General features: G+C 38.5%; 1 protein-coding gene and 1 long non-coding RNA gene across 3 annotated transcripts in view; both read right to left on the bottom strand.

Moving 5' to 3' along the window:
• Window positions 1-836: 836 nt before the first annotated feature.
• Window positions 837-2494, bottom strand: LOC103149655 (uncharacterized). Its single transcript, XR_477490.2, has 2 exons — window positions 2131-2494; window positions 837-2046 (listed from the first exon to the last, which is right to left on the bottom strand). It is a non-coding gene; the product is annotated as an uncharacterized LOC103149655 (long non-coding RNA).
• A 6202-nt stretch (window positions 2495-8696) lies between these two features.
• Window positions 8697-22458, bottom strand: part of LOC103149653 (voltage-dependent calcium channel subunit alpha-2/delta-3-like) — a 130992-nt gene continuing 117230 nt past the window's right edge. For both annotated transcript variants that reach the window (XM_016680106.1, XM_016680107.1), the window contains 8 exons: window positions 22084-22154; window positions 19406-19481; window positions 19235-19287; window positions 17624-17679; window positions 15444-15558; window positions 12158-12270; window positions 9991-10073; window positions 8697-9906 (listed from right to left, as the gene is read on the bottom strand). In XM_016680106.1, coding sequence (XP_016535592.1) covers window positions 9814-9906; window positions 9991-10073; window positions 12158-12270; window positions 15444-15558; window positions 17624-17679; window positions 19235-19287; window positions 19406-19481; window positions 22084-22154 — 660 coding nt within the window. In that variant the 3' untranslated portion in view covers window positions 8697-9813. The remainder of the gene's footprint in view (window positions 9907-9990; window positions 10074-12157; window positions 12271-15443; window positions 15559-17623; window positions 17680-19234; window positions 19288-19405; window positions 19482-22083; window positions 22155-22458) is intronic.

Genomic DNA, 22458 nt, shown 5'->3' with positions numbered 1-22458 from the left:
CCCACTTTCTCATAACTCATCTAGCGGAGTGAAAGGAATCACAGACTTGATTGGACGGGTGTTATACCAAAACAGCTCCAATCTATTATCCCCGTGACATATGACAAGCAAGTCAACTTAAACACATAGAAAAAAACAACAAAAAAACCCCCAGAAAGCTAGCGATAATTGCAGTGACCAAGTTGAAGGACGCAAAACCTAAAAAATAAAAAAAAATAAAACAGCAGAGATCACTATACTAAGATACTTTTTTTTTTCCCAGAGCAGGTGAAGACTTTGTGTAGAACTAAAGTGTTGAGTAGTGAGGAGAGAGGAGGAGATGGAGCATGTCCAGCTGCTGACCACAAGGATCCTTTTGCTGACATTGAGACCGCAGCAGAGCTTCCCCTGGCTGGCTGGCACTGACAGCATCTCAGGAGAACTTAGCTGTCATTTTCTAAAATGTTACTCCAGCAACAGCGCAAGCTATGTATGACGTTGGCACACACGATGCGACTGGCTCTATGATGACAGAAAGGACGTCCATCGCTAAACAGATACAGATGTGTTGTAGCTGGTCTTCAGCTGTCATGTCTTGGTCTTTGTCTCTCGATGGCTGGGTGGGGGCTTCCTCTGGGGCAGTAGTTCACATGAATGACAGAAAAAGGAAACAACAGATGCGCAAGAGACACACATGCGTGCCACATTTCTGCTTCGGAGGAGATGCTGTCTTCATGTGGCTTAAACTGAGAACAAAAGAGCAATCAGTGTGGATTAAAATTTCAGGTCTAAACCTTTTCAAACAGCGACTTCTAAAGACTCTTCAAATAACTCAACATTCAACAAAAAAAAAAAATACATTTTAAACAATATTTTATTTCAAAAGTACACAAACAGGAACAATATCTTTTTATAAGGCAAAGCTTAATTATTACAACCACTCACATCAGAGGATCTCTGAGTCACAGTTTATGGGTACCACTTGCGAACTATAAATAAACTTTTTTTTTTCTTTCCATATACAGTAGATATTGTAACAGATTTTTTTTTTCATTGTGGAAAAAAGATAATTAGACAAACATCATATAACAATCCCAGCCACATGTAACATCTTTAGAATATATTTTTTTTAAATCTTCAGAATCAAAAAAAGTCCATGGAAAGTCAGAACAGGCCAGGGGAAAGTGCATCCATCTCTGTCCATGTGGGTGTTTCGTGGCTGTAATGCCCAGTTCCAAACCCAGCTACAGACCCCAGTCCTTTGCTACAACCTGAAAGGACTGAACATTTTGTTACAACTGTCAGTGGGTATAGCCCTAGATTTTTCTTTTTGTTTGTTTTTAAGCTTCTACTGGTGTGTTTTAGCCTTCTCTACAGTGAGACTTAATCCGTCGTGCAATACGATTATCGGAAGTCAAAAGTGCAGATTGTGCTGCACATTAAACTGACTAAAACAGAAAAAGGCGACATTAATGTTGAAAATTCTCATCCACCCAGAAATGCTAAGCACCCTTCATCGAAAGCTACACTTTGAATGAAAAATCTTTCAGGGCTTTTTTCTAAGGTAGAACTTTCACCACTGAACTTGTTCTTGACCCCTGGTTTCTCAAACAACTGAAGAAAACCCCAATCATGGTTTAGTAAGGGCCATAGAGTCAAAAAGCACATTCAATGTTATATTTTGTACTCATTTTCTCCCACTATCTTTATCATGTAGCTCCTATGATATTTCCAAATGATTATAGTTGTCTTAGCAGGTTTAATATTATCCTTTGAACAGTCCTTTCAATTATTGCATGACCCTGACGGGTGATACCTCTGGGCTGGGGATCATATTGGTGATGGGTTTGAATTCGGGCACAGTTTCATACAGGACAGAAATGTTGTTTTCTGTGGCTTCGCTGCAATTCCTCATAACGTCGAGCCAAGCCAAACCAGGTCAAGCTGTGGATGGTGAGTCAGGACCAGCTTTGGTCACCTAAGGAACAATGCCATGAGCGCTAAAAGCAGCGTGGCACTAAGCGATGTGGTGAGGCTGCCAGCTCCTCCACACTCCATTGAATTTTCCTACAATCGCAGGAAGGAATATATGAGAAATAAATCCAGTGACGTGTGCGGGTGCAGAGTGCGATACTTGTGAGTTGCAAATACCTCTGGATGAAAAGGGTGACAGGTATCTGGGCGCCGCCTGTCTTTTTGCATCTTCAGTCTCTCACACTTGAGCGATTCGTTATGTGCAGTTGAAGTTAAGGTAAAAAAAAAACAAAAACAAAAAACAAAAAAAACTGCTACATACGCTGCTGTGGCTTTTCCCCACAACAAATTCCACTGTATTTCATTTGGCTTTTATGGGATAGAATACAACAAGATGCTGCATAATAATACAGTGAAAAAAAAATTACAAGTAAAAATCTGAAAAGTGCACTCTGCATCTGTATTATGCCCCCTCTACTCTGGTACATATAAATAAATCTATGACCTTTAAAACCCAGCTAATAAGCAAAAAGAACCATGTGATATGTTCAGCCGGAAGCGTAAGTAGAAAGGACAGATATTAGCTGTGAGTTCCACAAATCTCAACTTCATGTAAGTGTGGAAAAATAATTGCTGGAAGAAAGCCATGAAAAGTGATCACACCAAACTGCAGGTGGTGGCAGAGTCGTAGTGTGGGGTTGCTTTTCTTCAGCATGAATAGGAAAACTGGTCAGAGTTGATTCACAGATGGGTGGAGATTTATATTGGGCTGAGAAAGACATAAGACGGGGAAAATGTTCAAATGGAATATTTTTGATTAAAGCATAATCACTCCTTAGAATAATCCAGTGAAAATAATTGAGGAGGGTGAATATAAGTGCATTGTGTACTTTTCTCATTTTTATTTCCAAGCCACCCATATGTCCCATAAACAAACATAACAATATTTTCTTCTACTTCACAACCACTTTGTGTTGGACGTTCACCTAAAAAGCTAATAAAGTACAAAAAAGGTCAAGCTTGAAACGTGTTAACTTGTGATAACAGGGTATGAANCATTCCAAGAGAATTTTTTTGACTCATCATGGAGATCACAAAAGAACCTGCAACACCTAAAGAACAACATTCACTTACTTTCAGACTAGTCTTGTGAATTAATGGTAAGAAAGGGACTGGGCAAAAACAGTCCCCGTGGGAGAATTTCAAGGCCTAACTCAATGCTGACCTAAAACAACCCGATGGTCTGACTCACATTTGATCTTGATGATCCCCGAGACTTAAAAAAAAAAATGTATATATATATCTGTCAACTGACAGAACACGAGTGGAGCTTTTTGGAAAATGGAGATCCCATTACATTTGCCATGTAACCTAAGACTGTTATGCATTTCAGGGCGCAGCCTGGCCTGGCCTCATTTCAAACCCGAGCTGGGCGTCTTGGCTTTAGCCGTCAGGGCCCAGTCCAAGCCCTGGAATTCCAAGAGCTGAAGTTCCATTCAGGAGATGAGGCTGGTTTGAAGTCAGCTTTTGATAGGTTAATTGGTCGTGGGGCTGGATACAGAGATGAGACATATTCCATATCTCTCAGTCAAAGGTTGCATTAGACTGACTACCCATCAATTTATAATTGATAATAGTGATACTTATTTGCATTTAATTTTCACCCATCCATCCATTATCTAACACATTTATTCCTGCAGAGTCATGAGGAGGGGTGGTACTTTTCTCCAGCAGTCAGTGGGCGAGAGGAGGGGTAGACCATGGACAGGTCGCCAGTCCATTGTATTTCATTTTCATTTGATTTAATTAATGTTCAACAAGCCGAATATAGAGTTCATAAATTAATAAATGTAACTTTTTCTCTGCGGTAACAAAAAACACTGACAGTGGCTCCGGTAATAAATTAACAATAAAATTAAATCATAGCCCTTAAATCATGTGCACCTGCTTGGTCTTAATCAAATGCGTTAGGGTTTTGATCTTGATCAAAATTATGTCGATCTGCTGCAGTGGTTCAGCTACACCAAACGCAAGTCCAGCTCACACATGAAACTCAGATTATACTTTTCTTTTTGATTGATTTAGGCAAAGCGGAGTTTGTTTTTTCCAACTCCCTCGCTGACAAGTGGGTACAGAAGGAGATAGACAAGGCAACGAGGAACAAAAATGTGATCCACAGTCTCTAAGGAAATGGATTAATTTTTGATATGATGATCTGTACCCACTTCGATGTGGCACTCTGCTCAATGCAAACACAACCAGGGCCGGAGTACAGCAGCCCCTTGTTGTCAAGTGCAATGCGGTGTTACAGTTCGATGGTCTGAAACTCCTTGTTTTCCCAGATCCTAGACGGCTTGTGGTTATTAATGGAAAATGCTGGTATTTAAAATACAAACTGAGCTTCACAAACCGACGCAATTGGAAACACATAGTCCTGCAGAAGGTGTAGCAACACCACATCTGTTATAACATCAAAATTCAACCTTTTTCTGCACAGCGGGATTTGAAGCAGCCGGTGTGGTGCCATATACCCCCAATAACCTCCAGCTCATCGATTGCTCCTCTATCCAAGGCAACCAAGTGGGTCTTAATGAAGTGCTCAGAATACTTTTCATGACTTTCCAATCAAATCGTGGGTCAAAGCCAGCCTTTAGTGTCATGGTGTCGTGAGGCCACCTACTCTCTGGCAGTAAGTGTGTCCTTTTGTTCTGTTGCCTATCTGATCTCTAATCCTCACCTTACTATTCTGTCCTTCCTTTCTGACTGTCCATTTTGTTCAGCTGGTCTTCACAAAAACATTATGCATGCATCTAAGCAGCAGAGCTAAGGCAGCAATCTACATTTGACTATTTGCTATTTAAGGAAGCTTTTGTGTTTGCCCCTTTAGGCCACTGCTGAGGATTACCATGTGGGAGCAAACGAGGTTCTAAAGAGGCTTAAGGCTAGTTTTCTAGACAAGCTCCGATTGCAATTTGTTCCACACAAAATACAGCTAAATACATAAATATATGTTGTTCTGATTCGGTTTTCAGTTTGTGGCTGCAGCAGAAAATAGGTTTTGTCTGCATGATGGTGAAATGTATTCGGGGAGACTTCTCTCCGCAAATTACAGTCTTTGCTAGTCCTAATCAGATCTCAAAAAGAACGAGATAGGGTATCTCTGCTTATCCCAGCAGCACCCACACATTTACATTTCACACATATACACGCATATACACACACCTACAAGCGGACACACACACAAACACAAACACATACAGACTGAGTATTAATACATCTGGCTGTCAATACCTCTGGCTCACCAAGAGGTCCCCAAATACTGAAAGCTCTTTTTCCGATCACAGCATGGGGTAGTCGACTAATTCTTTGTATGTGTACGTGTGTATTGAGAGTGTATGTTTTCAGCTGGCACCTTTCAGCCTTGGCAGAAATGTGTCTCCTGGCACTCACAGGAACAAATTTGTCTTTGGGCTTTGGTTTGGTTTGGTTTTCGTCTCCAATGTGGGAGCATGTGGGCATATGCATGTGTGGGTAATGTAGCTGAGGAGTCTGCTCATTATCACCAGTGCACCCAGTGAGCGTGTGGTCAAAGCTTGAAGAGAAAAAGATTAAAAAAAAAAGGGTGTGGAAAGTGGTGACTAAAGTGGAAGGGGTGGTGCTGATGATCACAGTATGTGAAAAATACTCACTCTGTTGTGGTGAAGACAGAAAAGCTCATTTGACTCATGATTGTGTACAAGAAATTACTATCATAAAAATAAAGATCAAATGCTTTTCTGTCATTGTCAGAAAATGATAGAAAACCATTGTCTGTCACCTTTTCTTCTTTAAAAGAAAAAAAAACAACAAAACAAAACATATGGAGACAATGAGTTTCATGGCCAGCATACATCGAGCGATTCAGTGGGATTTTAGTAAAAATACTGTGTGTGTGTTTTCCCAGCTTGCCTTAGTAGTGTCTTGTTGTGGTCACTGGCCATGTGGGTGGTCTTGGGTTTGCTTCGGCTGCTCAGAATCATTTCCATTTAAACATATCTGTGGTCCTCAAAGCAAACCACCAATGGATCCACTCCATCGGAGGTAACACCAAAAGCTTTGCCCTCCGCGTGACCGCCGGTATGCATTGTGCGTGTCGTGTTTATCATGTGTGTGTTTATGCTTACGCCGTTTGAACGTGTGAATACAGCCAATTCGCCGTCGCCTGTCCCATGGCAAACTGGCAAAAAAAAAAAAAAAAACGATTTCTCATGCAGTCCAGAAACAAAGTTGAAGCAGTGTGAGTGTTGATGGATTGATGTGTTTTGAATAGCAGGGCCCCTTTAGGGCATTGTCTTCAAATCATCAGTGACTCCTCTCTGAGGGGTTCCTTCCCACCTCAAACAGTTGTGCAGATTGGATCACTGGGAAAGAATTTGGACAGCTTTTCAGAAAACACCATCATTTATGTGTCTTTCACTTGCTTTGTCTTTGAGAGATAGACCGTTTTAATGGGCAGAGGGGAACTAAGAGTCAATTGACTGGAAAACTTCACATAAGATAAATTAAGTCTATAATGAAATGTAAGGAGGGATGAACACATATCAACCACTTTATTAGTTACACCTGATTATTTGCTTAATACAATCACTTAGCAGTGAGAAATCTATATGGGAAGAAAACAACTTGCTTATGTTCAAACAGAAGAACACAAAAAGGTAGAAAGAGGATTTAAGTGACTTTGCACATGGTATTGTTTGTTTGTGCCAGATGGATCATTGTCTCGCTATCTGATCATTATATTAGACTTTGAAACATTTAGAAAACAGTAATGTACCTTACATCCCACAGTATATGCTACCTCCAAATGTCTGTATTTATAAGGGGGTAAACATTACATTTGTCCATGTTGCAATTTAGGTTGAAGAACAAAGAGTGAAGGGTTGACTTTCTAACCTAAACCAATGCCGTGGCATGGGGCCACAAAATGTCATGGATTTGATGACAAAACATTTCTTTCAGTCATCAGAGCAGATGTCTCCAACCCTGGTCCTCGAGATCTACTGCCCTGCAACATGTGATTCAAATGAATAACTCGTTAGAAGGCCTTTGCCAAACTTGATGGCATACTGAAGAGAAAATCACATCATTTGATTCAGCTGCATTGGGGCAGCAATGTACCCTAAAAGCTGTAGGACAGTAGGACAGTAGAAGTGGTGTAATGGCGTGGTGGTTAAACATTGTACCCAGTATGCATAATATCATCAAAACCAGTGATATGTTGGTGAATATTGCAGTGATCATATGACTTGAGATTAAGAGGTCCCAGATGAATTTACTGCAGAAAATAAGTCAATAATTCCATCTGATGGTTTTATTGAAAACTTTGTTTTAGTTTCTTGACTTTACCAGAACATCTGAAGTTGAACATCCCCAGTGGCCCCAACAGTCTCCAGAACTAGGACGTTGTGGAGCAGAAAACTCATGTTACAGATGTGGAGCTGAGAAATCTACAACAATCGTGTGACAGTATGACGTCAACATAGACCAAAGTTTTTGAGGAATGTTTCGTTAAGGCTGTCCCATAAAGAATTAAGGGAGTTCTGAAAGTATTTTAAATAAATGTTTTCCAATTTGCAACGTGAATCGTTTTTTGTTCCATCTGTGTTCCTTTTCCTCTGTTAAACTGTATGGTTCTGGTTGTCCATCTCTATTTCTCACAAGAATTTTAACTTTGTCTGTGGAAAGTTTTTGAATCTGTGTGCATTTGTAGGCCTTTTAGCATTCTAGTGTCCAGTCATCAGGCTAAAGAGCTTACACAAAACATAGATGAACATTTATCACTCACACGAAGGACTGCGGTAATAGGGTGTGACTGTTCCACAGAAAGATGACTGCTTTCCCAAGGCAGCTTTTTGCATACACACTGCACCCACTTTCTCATAACTCATCTAGCGGAGTGAAAGGAATCACAGACTTGATTGGACGGGTGTTATACCAAAACAGCTCCAATCTATTATCCCCGTGACATATGACAAGCAAGTCAACTTAAACACATAGAAAAAAACAACAAAAAAACCCCCAGAAAGCTAGCGATAATTGCAGTGACCAAGTTGAAGGACGCAAAACCTAAAAAATAAAAAAAAATAAAACAGCAGAGATCACTATACTAAGATACTTTTTTTTTTCCCAGAGCAGGTGAAGACTTTGTGTAGAACTAAAGTGTTGAGTAGTGAGGAGAGAGGAGGAGATGGAGCATGTCCAGCTGCTGACCACAAGGATCCTTTTGCTGACATTGAGACCGCAGCAGAGCTTCCCCTGGCTGGCTGGCACTGACAGCATCTCAGGAGAACTTAGCTGTCATTTTCTAAAATGTTACTCCAGCAACAGCGCAAGCTATGTATGACGTTGGCACACACGATGCGACTGGCTCTATGATGACAGAAAGGACGTCCATCGCTAAACAGATACAGATGTGTTGTAGCTGGTCTTCAGCTGTCATGTCTTGGTCTTTGTCTCTCGATGGCTGGGTGGGGGCTTCCTCTGGGGCAGTAGTTCACATGAATGACAGAAAAAGGAAACAACAGATGCGCAAGAGACACACATGCGTGCCACATTTCTGCTTCGGAGGAGATGCTGTCTTCATGTGGCTTAAACTGAGAACAAAAGAGCAATCAGTGTGGATTAAAATTTCAGGTCTAAACCTTTTCAAACAGCGACTTCTAAAGACTCTTCAAATAACTCAACATTCAACAAAAAAAAAAAATACATTTTAAACAATATTTTATTTCAAAAGTACACAAACAGGAACAATATCTTTTTATAAGGCAAAGCTTAATTATTACAACCACTCACATCAGAGGATCTCTGAGTCACAGTTTATGGGTACCACTTGCGAACTATAAATAAACTTTTTTTTTTCTTTCCATATACAGTAGATATTGTAACAGATTTTTTTTTTCATTGTGGAAAAAAGATAATTAGACAAACATCATATAACAATCCCAGCCACATGTAACATCTTTAGAATATATTTTTTTTAAATCTTCAGAATCAAAAAAAGTCCATGGAAAGTCAGAACAGGCCAGGGGAAAGTGCATCCATCTCTGTCCATGTGGGTGTTTCGTGGCTGTAATGCCCAGTTCCAAACCCAGCTACAGACCCCAGTCCTTTGCTACAACCTGAAAGGACTGAACATTTTGTTACAACTGTCAGTGGGTATAGCCCTAGATTTTTCTTTTTGTTTGTTTTTAAGCTTCTACTGGTGTGTTTTAGCCTTCTCTACAGTGAGACTTAATCCGTCGTGCAATACGATTATCGGAAGTCAAAAGTGCAGATTGTGCTGCACATTAAACTGACTAAAACAGAAAAAGGCGACATTAATGTTGAAAATTCTCATCCACCCAGAAATGCTAAGCACCCTTCATCGAAAGCTACACTTTGAATGAAAAATCTTTCAGGGCTTTTTTCTAAGGTAGAACTTTCACCACTGAACTTGTTCTTGACCCCTGGTTTCTCAAACAACTGAAGAAAACCCCAATCATGGTTTGGTAAGGGCCATAGAGTCAAAAAGCACATTCAATGTTATATTTTGTACTCATTTTCTCCCACTATCTTTATCATGTAGCTCCTATGATATTTCCAAATGATTATAGTTGTCTTAGCAGGTTTAATATTATCCTTTGAACAGTCCTTTCAATTATTGCATGACCCTGACGGGTGATACCTCTGGGCTGGGGATCATATTGGTGATGGGTTTGAATTCGGGCACAGTTTCATACAGGACAGAAATGTTGTTTTCTGTGGCTTCGCTGCAATTCCTCATAACGTCGAGCCAAGCCAAACCAGGTCAAGCTGTGGATGGTGAGTCAGGACCAGCTTTGGTCACCTAAGGAACAATGCCATGAGCGCTAAAAGCAGCGTGGCACTAAGCGATGTGGTGAGGCTGCCAGCTCCTCCACACTCCATTGAATTTTCCTACAATCGCAGGAAGGAATATATGAGAAATAAATCCAGTGACGTGTGCGGGTGCAGAGTGCGATACTTGTGAGTTGCAAATACCTCTGGATGAAAAGGGTGACAGGTATCTGGGCGCCGCCTGTCTTTTTGCATCTTCAGTCTCTCACACTTGAGCGATTCGTTATGTGCAGTTGAAGTTAAGGTAAAAAAAAAACAAAAACAAAAAACAAAAAAAACTGCTACATACGCTGCTGTGGCTTTTCCCCACAACAAATTCCACTGTATTTCATTTGGCTTTTATGGGATAGAATACAACAAGATGCTGCATAATAATACAGTGAAAAAAAAATTACAAGTAAAAATCTGAAAAGTGCACTCTGCATCTGTATTATGCCCCCTCTACTCTGGTACATATAAATAAATCTATGACCTTTAAAACCCAGCTAATAAGCAAAAAGAACCATGTGATATGTTCAGCCGGAAGCATAAGTAGAAAGGACAGATATTAGCTGTGAGTTCCACAAATCTCAACTTCATGTAAGTGTGGAAAAATAATTGCTGGAAGAAAGCCATGAAAAGTGATCACACCAAACTGCAGGTGGTGGCAGAGTCGTAGTGTGGGGTTGCTTTTCTTCAGCATGAATAGGAAAACTGGTCAGAGTTGATTCACAGATGGGTGGAGATTTATATTGGGCTGAGAAAGACATAAGACGGGGAAAATGTTCAAATGGAATATTTTTGATTAAAGCATAATCACTCCTTAGAATAATCCAGTGAAAATAATTGAGGAGGGTGAATATAAGTGCATTGTGTACTTTTCTCATTTTTATTTCCAAGCCACCCATATGTCCCATAAACAAACATAACAATATTTTCTTCTACTTCACAACCACTTTGTGTTGGACGTTCACCTAAAAAGCTAATAAAGTACAAAAAAGGTCAAGCTTGAAACGTGTTAACTTGTGATAACAGGGTATGAATTCCCTTCTGGCAAGGCACTATTTCTTTTATTTATGAAAAATGTATGTATGTGTTTGACTGCATCAAGCAATTAGCTGCATAGATGCATTTAAGGGCAATAATGTTTTTGTACTAAACAAAAAAAACTCATGTCAGAAAAAAATAAACCTCCAGCGTATGATACATTTTCTTTTGTGGCAAAGCACCAGAATAGCACACGATATGCCACAGTGAGTGCTTTGCAAAAAATAAACACTGGAGGACATGTTTATAGCCGATTACATTTCAAAGAAATGTGCACTGATTAAAAAAGAAAAAAAAAAGAAAAAACACTTTTTGTGGTTAGAAACACAAGTGTTTCTGCAGAACTTCTGTGTATCAGTAACTGTATCAGCAATTGATCAAAGTGTTTACCAGGAGTTAGTGCACAACTGACTCACAAAGCATTTTACGGACATTCTTGTATATTGCTGGACTGTGGATCTTTGCTCCACATTTTGTCCCCCGACAAAGATAATCTTTTATCTTCAGTCAATACAGGAAAGCAATACTTCTCTAACTTTTTTGTCCGTCTGTGTTTAGGTCATCATAAACGATCTTTGTCATTGACACAGGAATAAGCCGGCTGACCTATGCCAGAAACAGGTGATTCATAAGAATGACCACATGGATGCCTATGAAACTTGCTTGATCTTCTTATTAAACGACTTTTAGTTATTTAGAAAATAACCTTAATAATCCTCTTTCACCTTAGTATTTGCTAGTGGCATTATAACCACAGACATCCCCTGCTTTTCAAAATAAAGCACTTATTCTATTTATCTGACGTTCAACTTTCTGTTTAACTCACTCTAATTTCATAATGTATAATGTACCTAAGGGGCACATGTGTTGCTCAGACTAGTCATCATTTACGGTTTCTTCTAAATGAGACAAATTCATCGTCTCAGAGTGAAGAGAACAACAGTCTTCAAACTGAATCTAACGTAATCTATTGTAAAAGTGTAAACAAAATCCTTACAAAGACACTTCAAATTCTTCAAAAAAGCTTTTGTGGTTTTATACATTCTTGACCCTAACCCCAAGAAGTGGTAACGGATTTCTAACTTCTTATCTATTTTCATTGAACATAAATATATTTATAGCATTGAAATGCTAAATGTAGCCACAGAGATTTTTTTTTAACTTAGTACAAAACAGACTGAATGTTGACTTTGGGAAAAAAACAAACAACAACAACAACAACAACAAAAACTTCTGGACATCCCTGCCAACCTCCCCCTGACCTCCAAAAACAAGTGAAGGATATACATAATTTCAAAGGGGTCCATGGTGATGGGTCCAAACTGGCTGCAGTCACACTTGTTGTCCACCACAACCATAAAAAGATTACTGCTGGGGATCTGCTGAATCACAAATGACCTGCCAATAAAAGCAGAACGGCAGAAGGAAAACAATGAAAAATGAGAAAACATGCAGGGGGAAGAAATTGTGTAATAAAGTGGTCGTCAAAATGGATGAGTTAGAAAGTTACTTCCAGGTCGGTAATGTCGCTCATTTTTTTGAATTCTACTCTAATGTATAAACTGTATTAGAAAGACGCCACACAACAAAGGACAAGGAAATAAAACACTCCACTAAGAGCTCTGAATAAACTCGGAGACCCACGCAATCTCGGATGGACATGGCCAGACTGGACACACATACTAACTCTTTGCATCGTCTAGTCCAAGGTGAGCATCAATGAAGTGTTGCTGAATATAAAACACTCCATCAAGAGACAAATGTGAACCACACTTTGGAGCATATTTCTTCCCACGTCTGTGTTTTACTGGCCTGGGAGATCAGGCCTTCTGCTTAGTGATTTATTTCCATGGAAGAGCTTTATGATGAAGAGAGCTCGTAAAGATTATATATTATTTTCCTTTATGTTGCTCTGTCTTTTCTTTGGGTCTCTTTCTTTCTCCGTCTCTCACTTCACTTTGGTTATCAAATATTTTATTTAATTATCAGATGTTAAAATAGAGTCCAAACAAATTCTTTCTGAAGATACGGAGTCTGCTGACAGATTAAAGCTGGCCTAATATCTGCAGCAGTATTTCCTTCCTCACTGATTTAATAGTATTTTTCATTTAATCCTATTCCTAAAAGTCTCTAATTCTTCAGTGGTACCAATCAGCTGCATTTTATGCACATATCTCACTGTGACCAACATTGTCCAGCATAACTACTTCAGCAGACTGATCGATTCAGTTCCAAGCGGTTACTCACAATCTGCCAAAATGTCTATTACTACGTTTTCAACCCCTGTGCAGTGCCAGGCTCGTCGAGTTCTACAGACTACAGAAGAAAAAAAAGCAGAACAAGCTTTCTGGAGAAAACATTGCTGAACATATCATGACACTGCACAGCTGCTAGACTTGAACATATCCAGTGTAAGGAAAGTAGGTTCCACATCCTGCATGAAAGCACAGATAGCCCAAAGACTCATTGAAGAATGCCTCAGATCTGCACAGACACTCGGCAACAACCACCAATGCAAACTTTTTTAGTAAGACAGAAAAAAAAAAAAAACAGACAAGTTTCATTTCTCTGAGCTAATGAAAAGACTTGCAATATGTTTCCTGAGAAGGATGAAAGGAGGACATGGTTGCAGACACCATAAAAAACAGCACTCACACATTGTGAATGGGAGATAAATGTTTGGAAATAAGTGCTGAAAATGTTCAAAGACTGTGACAGTCCATGCCTTCCTTTCAAGGTTTTCATAAAATATTAACTTACTTCGTGTCGACAGTTGGTGAAAAATAGCAGTATGTTTTTGCTTATGAGTTTGAATCCCGTACTATTTTATAATACAGGAAGTTGCACATTTCATTTATAGGGACATTTTTGCCCATTACATAAAAATGTCTTTGCTAAAACTGAGTTGCAGTTCTTCTCTCTGTGGATTTAACAGTTTTTATTATGACTATAGCTGCATGTTGTGCATGGTTTAGATTTGAGATTCAGACTTGACGATTGTATGTGTTTACCCAGTTAAAGATGCATGAGGTGTAAATAAAACCTTAAAAAAAGTGGTAAAAACAAATAAGGAATATTTAGTAGCTTTCATTTCCGAATGCTGCAATGTCCTTTTACTTTCTTTTAATCATCATACACAAATAATCTCAACATAGTTTATTCGGTTGATTTCTAACATATCAGGAGTGAAAACATGTTAGCTTTAGGAAACCAAGCAGTCCTGTGAGTGGCCTCACACGTTGTCTCGAACAATGTGAGGCCACAAAGCCCAGTTTATCAGAAATATGAAAAACTAAAAGATACTGGCCAGATATTAGTAAAAATAAACAGATGTTGACAATATTTTGACTTGCTTTGAACCTTGTATAGACCTCGTGCAAACGAAAAGAGGAACTCTTCTTATTAATGCAGTTTGAAATAAAGATATGCTTGTATTTTAAAAAGTCTTCAAGATGAAGTCACCCTCTGGCTAGAAAAAACAAACTATGCAATGAATCAATTAATTCTGGAAAGCTCGAAAAGCACCAAATCAAACATACACTACATTGCTCCATTTAGTCTAATACACAATCGTCTGCGTTTTGGTAATGGACGTATACAAATAGTGACACACATGCACATTGAGAATCAAAATACAGAAAGAGAAGTTTAGCAGGCAAGAGTTTGGGATCCGTTTCCGAAAGCATAAAGCACACACGCATGTCTGAATGAAAATATAACAGAAGGTCTCCATGAGACAAAACATAAAACAGATGTTTATCACAAGTGCGTTTAGTTACAAATATGATTTGCAAAACGTCATATGCATAAAATAAAGAAATTATTTCACACTGTCAGATTTATTGTATCAGATCAAGAGGATTTTTCTTCTTTTTTTTACAGATTTGATCGTAAAAGCGCACATCTCTTCATGGTGTCATCACTGGATAAAAATAACTCTGTCATGTAAATCTGAACGGGTGTGAGAGAGCCTGAGTAGGTGCTGCTGTATGTGTGTTTTGCGTTACGACTGGCTCCCCAACCGCATTTTAGACATGGCACCAACGGCGGTGGTTACCCTGCCGACCTTGAGGGGCTCTCAGCAGACACACAAGGAAAACACACGCATACACACGCAAACACACGCACACAAACACAGATTTCCGAGCTCGCTGGCAGTTCCACAGCTGGGAGCAATGAAGGGCCCATTGGAGGGATCCAGAGAACACCCCACAATTGCCTGACAGAAAATCTCAAATTGTTAATGGGGACCACACTCATTTTCCCATTTTTAAAAGGAAGCCTTTTTTTTTTTTTCTTTCAACCTCTCCCTCATCCCTAAATGCCTCGTATTTCAAACTGCTGGAGGACAGAGTTGGGGGTTTGTGTGTGTTGCTGATGGATTGGCTGGATAAACGTATTTTTCACAGATAACAAAATGAAGTTAAAGTTTCTCTCACCCTGTTTGCCGTTTTATTTCAGTTACATTCTTTTATAGTAAACAAATGTAAAAAGCATGTCGCTCCGGAAAGTTGTTGGTAATCTTTTCCTTTTTTTTTTTTTTTTTTTTGACATTTCTGAGTGTCGCTTACTTGATGCAGCCATCGCAGTCGATGTTGCCCATGTTCTCCTTGATTGTTCTTTCCGAGACGAAGGCAGGGTACTCTGTGTCACACGGCACCTGCATATGCGGACCTGCCCTTTGAGCTAAACCAAAGAGGAGATTAACAGTGAAAAGAGAGAGGAGGAGATAATGAAAAATGGGAATGAAAGAAAGGAGGCAAAGGAGGTCAAATTTGAAGGAAAAGTTAAATGACACTGAATAAAAGACTTAAATTATACATGTAAAAAAACTCATCAAGTCATTAAACAGTATTGGAGGCAAACCGCTTAACACGTCAAATCCATGCAAAAAAAAAGAAAAAAAAAAAAAGAAAATGGAACCATTAAAGAAAATAGTGCTTTTGAAGCAGAACAACTCTTTTCTGCTTGAACATGCCAATTTGAGGTATGTGCTCTCCCCAAACATTGCTTGAACACTACTGCCACCCAGAGGATTGAGGAAACCCTACAAGATGGTTGACAATATCTTCCATTAGCAAACTAATTTATTTAACGCAAGAAAACAGCTCTAAAGCTCAGCTTAGGCACAGAGCGCTTCTCATCTTTATGACAGAGATTTCTAAAGATGGCGGATTATATGTGCGATTAGAACGGAGTGGTTTAATTACAGCGAGCCAGTGGCACGGCATTGTTGTCTGTGCGTGCGTATGTGTGTGTCGCATTAAAACCATATACGAGTATAAACGTCTGGGATTAGCTCAGCTTGAGTAGCTGTGTAGATTTGGTTACAGCCTTGCGAGGTTGTTGTGTTTCAGCCCCGTGTCACAAGCCCTGGTGTCTTTGTTGTAAAAAGATACAGAAAGTGCTGCTAAGACCTGAGGCTAGCCAGCTGTGAAATTGTCTCAAATGCTTGGCGAGTGGCGATGCCCAGCTTCTCTTCATCCAGGATTAAAATGTGCAAGTAAAGCATTTTATGGAACTCTCATTTTGGAGTTCTTTCTCTGTCTCTCTCTCTCTCGCTTTCACAAAAATATTTTTGTTGGTTTTGGCTCCAACTAATGTGACACTTTGATGCTGCTTAGTGCAAGTCTCATTCCAAGACAGGGGAATAGTATTCAACACTCCATAAAGCATGAAGAATTACAGCGTTTACTGCTTGTCGGTGAAAATATGAGAATGTGCATGTTCAAGGAGGAAAACGAGACGTAAAAGAACAAGCAAAGACATAAACCAGAAAAGAAGAGAAATGCATATGTCTGCTTTTATAAAGCAGATATTATTTCTCTCCAAAATCAATATTCAGTATGACTTTAACTTTTTATTACGTAACTTTATGGTAGTTACATAATACATTTGGATTTGGGTTATTTCTTGCCACTGTTTTCATACTGACATTTTTTTAAGGGGTCTTATTATGGAAGCCTAAGTGCAAACAACAAGATGGCGAAGGCAAAGATGCAATGATGTCATTCAACCAATTTATTTTCCTAGAATTTTAACAGAGCTTTTATTTTACTACTTTATGGTAACATGTAAAATACTATTTTTTTATATGGCACATTTCACCGCTAAAAATCATGAAGTGCTTCACAATAGATGAATAAAAGTGCAGGAGAAAAATAACTTCAAATTACATAAACATAAAAAAGGCATGCAGATCAAGTGATAAATAAAAAGAAGCTGGTCATAAAAAATGTGTTTTGTAGTTTTTAAGAAATCAGCATTGTCTTGTAAAGACCAGGAAAGCAATTGAAAGCAATATTTTTGCTTCAATATGGATCCGCAAAGCAGTGGCCTCTGCTTAGCTGATCTATGGGCCAGAATTGGAGAGCAAGACTAACAGCTCAGAGCTTCAATGCATAAATCACAAAATTAGACAAAACCCTTAAAGTAGTTAGTAATTAGTAAAGTGGAGTTTTTCAGTTTCCAGTTAGGATTCTTTCAGTAAAGCTTTGGATCATCTGAAGACTACCAAGGGCTAGATTTGTAAAATCTACAACAGATATAAGAGCTAGCATGAAACTTTTAAATCCACATGAACCAGAAAAAACGCCAAAACTACTGACAACCAAAAAAAACAACAAAAAAGAAACAATTAATTTGTGATTCTGATCAGAATAAATGAAATGTAAAACATTTACATTCTTTTTAATAATGCAATTATGTGTTGTGTTTGTGTACAGGTTGTTTAGAAAGCGTCCAATCTTACCTTTAGCTGTGAGATCAGAGTTCCACCAACTGTATAAGTTGAATTCAACCAGGAATCTGAATATGGAAATGACAGATTAATAATATTCTGAAATGCATGCACATGTTAGTAAATAATAAAAAAAACAACTAATTAATTTGCTACTTATTGCTTCAACATCCCTTTATGCAAGAGCACAAAAAATCACAAATGCTTAGTAAAGTAAAAGTGTTGCAGAATATTCTCTGAGTTCATCCTGCAATTAATGCAGCAAGTCCTGGATGCAAGTTTTGTTTAACTTTAAGAAAATCACACCTTTCTTGCAATACGTCAAGCCAGTTCAGGGTTTATTTTTATTCTTATTTAGCTGCTTGGTAAAAAAAAACTGAAGTAGAGACATCCAATCCCAAGCATCAGATCTTAGAATCATTCAAGGTATTTTAAGTTCATCTTATTGAAGTGACTAAACCCCAACCCAGTACCAGTTGGTGTTCTGCCATCTACCATTTGACATCAGTCATGCTGCATGGCTGCAATTTGTGCTGCTAACTATTAAAAAAAAATCACAACCAACTGTCTGTCACTTTTTAAAACTGCACTATAGGATATGCTTAAATATTCTGTTAATTTAACACATCTGTGTTTTCCAAACCAAATAAAATGTTTTTGACCCTTTGCGATGAATTGAAATGTCTGTATTAGTGCAAGACTTGCTGTTCTTTTAAGGGTAGCACAAGTAGAGCTATGTTCGGAGCTAAGTGCTAAGCTTATAAAACAGGAGAGCAATCTTTTGTGTTGTAAAAATGTGATTGACTGGAATTGCTGTGACCTTTGCTAAGATCTGAATTACCAGAGTTGTCTCAAAACCGAAGAGTTGAAAAACAGAGATCAAATGCAGTGTGTTATTTTTCACTTTAAAGCCACTGAGTTTTTTTAAGTGTAGATGGCAATCGATGTTTTATTAATTTGGACTGGAAAAAACCAGCAAAATTGAAAAAAAGAAAAAAAGAAAGTGCAGTGGATAGCAGTTTTTTTAACATCTCATTTAAAATACTTATTTTAAACTAGTCCTAAATTTTAAGCATAATGAGTACTGGAAATTGTACTACCTAATTGACTAGGACCAAGAACAAATACCAAAAATCATTGCATACGCCACAAACAGATGGATGAATTTTTTTTTAATGTGTTTTCAGCCTTACTTATTCTTAGGTCTAAGCTATAGGTTGTAGAAATAGGAAATACCTCACATTTATCTCATTTGTCTAATTACTTCTATTGTTAAAACATAAAATGAGTACCGACAACTCTGTACTCCCATGATGCACTGTGGCAGTGACAGACCACCCAGCAGGACTAAACCACAACCACAATGTGGCATCACAGAAATACTCATGGTGCAGGAAACATCAGGTAGCTATTACTGGTTATGATCACAGAGGATCACATCAACGTACATGTGGAGGCCTCCATAAACAAATACACAACAGATATACAGTATACTCACAAACATACAGCTAATCTCAGAGCAGACAGGCCTAAATACAAGACTTCAGAAACCACATATATGCGCAAAGCTTATAGCGTTACCCCATAAACAGACAAGAGGTATTATCCAGTGAGGACTCTTACATGACAAGCTCAGTCAGGATCCACTTTACCGCTGCAAAGAAAGCGAAGTAAGGCTAGAAGAAAAAAAGAGGGAGGGGGTTTAGGGGGAAATGATTGGACACTAGCAATAAATATTGTACTATATGGACTTTACTACAGGGGTAGAACACATAGAGGCTGGAGAATACTCACATCCAGGAGTGTGTGCCCACTGTCGCTACTCTCTGAATGGACCCAACAAAGAGCCTGGTAGTCATACAGTGTGACACTATGGAGACAAATATAGAATAGACAGCAGGACGATGACACAGAGCATCCAAAATAGAATCAGAGAAAACATTTTCCATAGTTCTGTTGAGTTGTCGAGGAATCTTGATTCAGACATTATCTGCAAATACATGCCTGACGGGCGTTTTAGTCTGCTGTGTTGGGGATGGAAGAGAAGATCCCACCTCTGTAATAACTGCTTCACCTACAAATACTACACATGATGGGTATAGAAAGAATGGAAGCAGCAAAGCAAGTGAAAGCTGAGCACTTCCTCAGAGGTTTGTCAGTGATTTCAGAAAAGTCTGTTTGTGTGGATAATTTGTGGGATATTGGAGGGATATCAGAGGTTTTAAGGGCTTAGTGAACCCGGAGGGGGTAAGATCTAGCTCCGTCTGGAGGAGGTTATTGCTAAGGTTACAAACTTGTCTTTGAACAATGGATACTCTTTTTAATAGCCTTTGGGAGAGTTCTTACACATGATATACTTGTGTGTGTGAATGGCAGTCTGAACATGTGTGACAACAGAGTGGGGTTCAATATATCTGCCGCCCCAGGCGATGTTGAAACCTCAGTCGCAGTACTAATGATACACAGCCCCAACACGATGCCCAGAACCAATTAGTGATAAGTAAGACCACATGAATTGGTTCATAACTTACTTAAATTAATGTAAAATAGTGAGATTGTATACATCAGTGATTCTCAAAGTCTTGACCTCCATTGATGATATAGTCAGGTAGTTTTTAAGTTTAACAAACGTGTTTAGTTCTGAAGCATTGAATACCGTCATACATAACTGGCACACACCAAGCAACGTGATGCGTTTGAGCGGCAGGACAACAACTCGCATTGTTAACTAGATAAAAAATGAAAACCTACATTTTGTAGGGCTAAATTATCAACAAGTCACATTAAAACCGAGAGACCACAAAGTAACGTTAGCCTAGTAACACAGCAAATATATCCCTGTGCAAAAATCTTGTATGTGTAGAGTAAAACAGTTCTCTAGAAATAAAGTGCAAAGACAGATCAATTTAATCAAAGTGCAGTTAACACTGGAGTTGGTCAAGAAAGACTGTCCAAAAACTAATGGAGAAGAAATATTAAAATAAGAAAATATAGCTTAACGCGCACCGTGATCATCTTTGTTGGTGGTTGGTGAAATCACAAATGATACTGCAGACCATGTAGCACCAATAAAATGTGGTGTAAATTTTACAAAAATACTTTGACAAAACTGAGCGGTAAATTTTAGGAGTTTTTTTTTTTTTTTTTACAAAGGAATTCAAGTTATTGTATTGAGATTTAATAGATTCATTACATGATTAACTACTTGTTTAGGTTGAACAATGTGGTTACCCTATAAAACTTGGAATTCTTAACAAAATTAAGTGGAAAAAACATACTGTAGGGAAATAATATTTTGTAAGGTAAAACCATACAAAATATTTGTTCATCAGCAGTTGTTGAGGTCCTCTTATGCAGAAATCTGATTGGAATTCATGAAAATATCATCTGACTTCTCCTGTTATAAATTATTGTACAACACTTGCTTTAATTAAACAATTGTTGAAGCAGTAACCTACTTTTTCTAATGTATCAAAAGGATTGATTTTGGCTTATGAATAAGTTCAAGCTGACAGTTTGTGTCAAGCTTAACTAATGAATTTGACATGTACATGTTGTTTCAAACAAGACACAAAACTGACAGATATCATATTGGATTCATCAGTGTTTAGATCTAAAGGCTCTGTTACTCATCATGCTAACAGAGCCTTTACACAACAAAGTCAACATGACAAAACAAGTCATGTTACTCCTTCAACATACGTCTTCCTCAATCTTCAAAAATCCGTCTCCAACCAACTTTAAGGATTCTGAGAAAGCACTTGTAGGGCCCTTGTTTTTATGGATTGGTCTGTAAACTATTAGCTGTCTGATGTTAAGGGTTCATTTTTATAAACTATGGGCTGGGTTTTGCAATTATGCAATGATTTGCAGTTTTACACAGAGAAATTCCCCCTCACCCACGTCCCATACGTATAAAGGAATGGAGGGTACTGCCCTGCTGCAGGCTTGGGAATGTGGTTGCAAGCTTCAGTGAAATACTAATTTACGCAAAGCTCTGTAACTAGGCAAAGATTTCACAAATTTCACATCATTCCACAACTGATTTATATTACAACTAAAGTTTGCGTGTTTTTGGCTTGTGGGCATCTCTGCTGTGGAACACCAGGGAAGGTGTCCCGGAGCTAAATCTGAAAATACAGATCCCCAAGATAGAGGTTCTTGACAAGAACAGTATGTTTGTCCACATGCTGTTTGTTTGCGAGGATGTGTGTATGGTGTGGAAATGTATGCATTGAACTTTCTCTTAATTCTTTTGTTTCAGGGAATAAAGATTTGCTTTGCCACATGTAGAACTGTCCACACGAAAAGAGACATGCCCTCATTTTGCAACCTGCCTTTTGTTTTTTTGTTTTTTTTGTTTTTTTGCACACGTTTGTACAAATATACATTCACTCACACTTATGCATGTACTCGGGCTTGAACTTCCAAGTGCACACAAATATACACACGCAGACGCACACATGGATTACCGTTTAAAAGAGCCCATCTGCAGCAACTTATTCATTACAGCTCCTTCTGCTTCACCAAAAAAATTTCCAGTCTGAAAAAGAAAGGACAAAAGGTTCTTTAATGAAAAGAGTATTGCCCATCTGCAATAGTTTTAATACAAAATCTAACCATATAAGCAATTATACCATATGCATTGTTTATTATACTCCAGAATTTGAAAGTGCACATTTTGGACCATTTATGGAAAAGCCTACCTTGTTTTTCAGGTAGCATCGGTGCTACCTGAAAAACAAGCCGATGAGTTCATCGTTTGAGGTTCTGCTTTTGGTACAACTGATCATTTGTTGTGTAACACATTACCTGCTCTCTTCAATGACTTTTGATGCTTTCACTAA

The sequence above is a fragment of the Poecilia formosa genome, unplaced genomic scaffold, assembly GCF_000485575.1.
Source record: "Poecilia formosa unplaced genomic scaffold, Poecilia_formosa-5.1.2 Scaffold232, whole genome shotgun sequence".
In the NCBI taxonomy this organism is placed as follows: domain Eukaryota; kingdom Metazoa; phylum Chordata; class Actinopteri; order Cyprinodontiformes; family Poeciliidae; genus Poecilia; species Poecilia formosa.
Note: the sequence above shows the minus strand (reverse complement) of the source record. Positions and strands in the feature narration are given on the sequence as shown.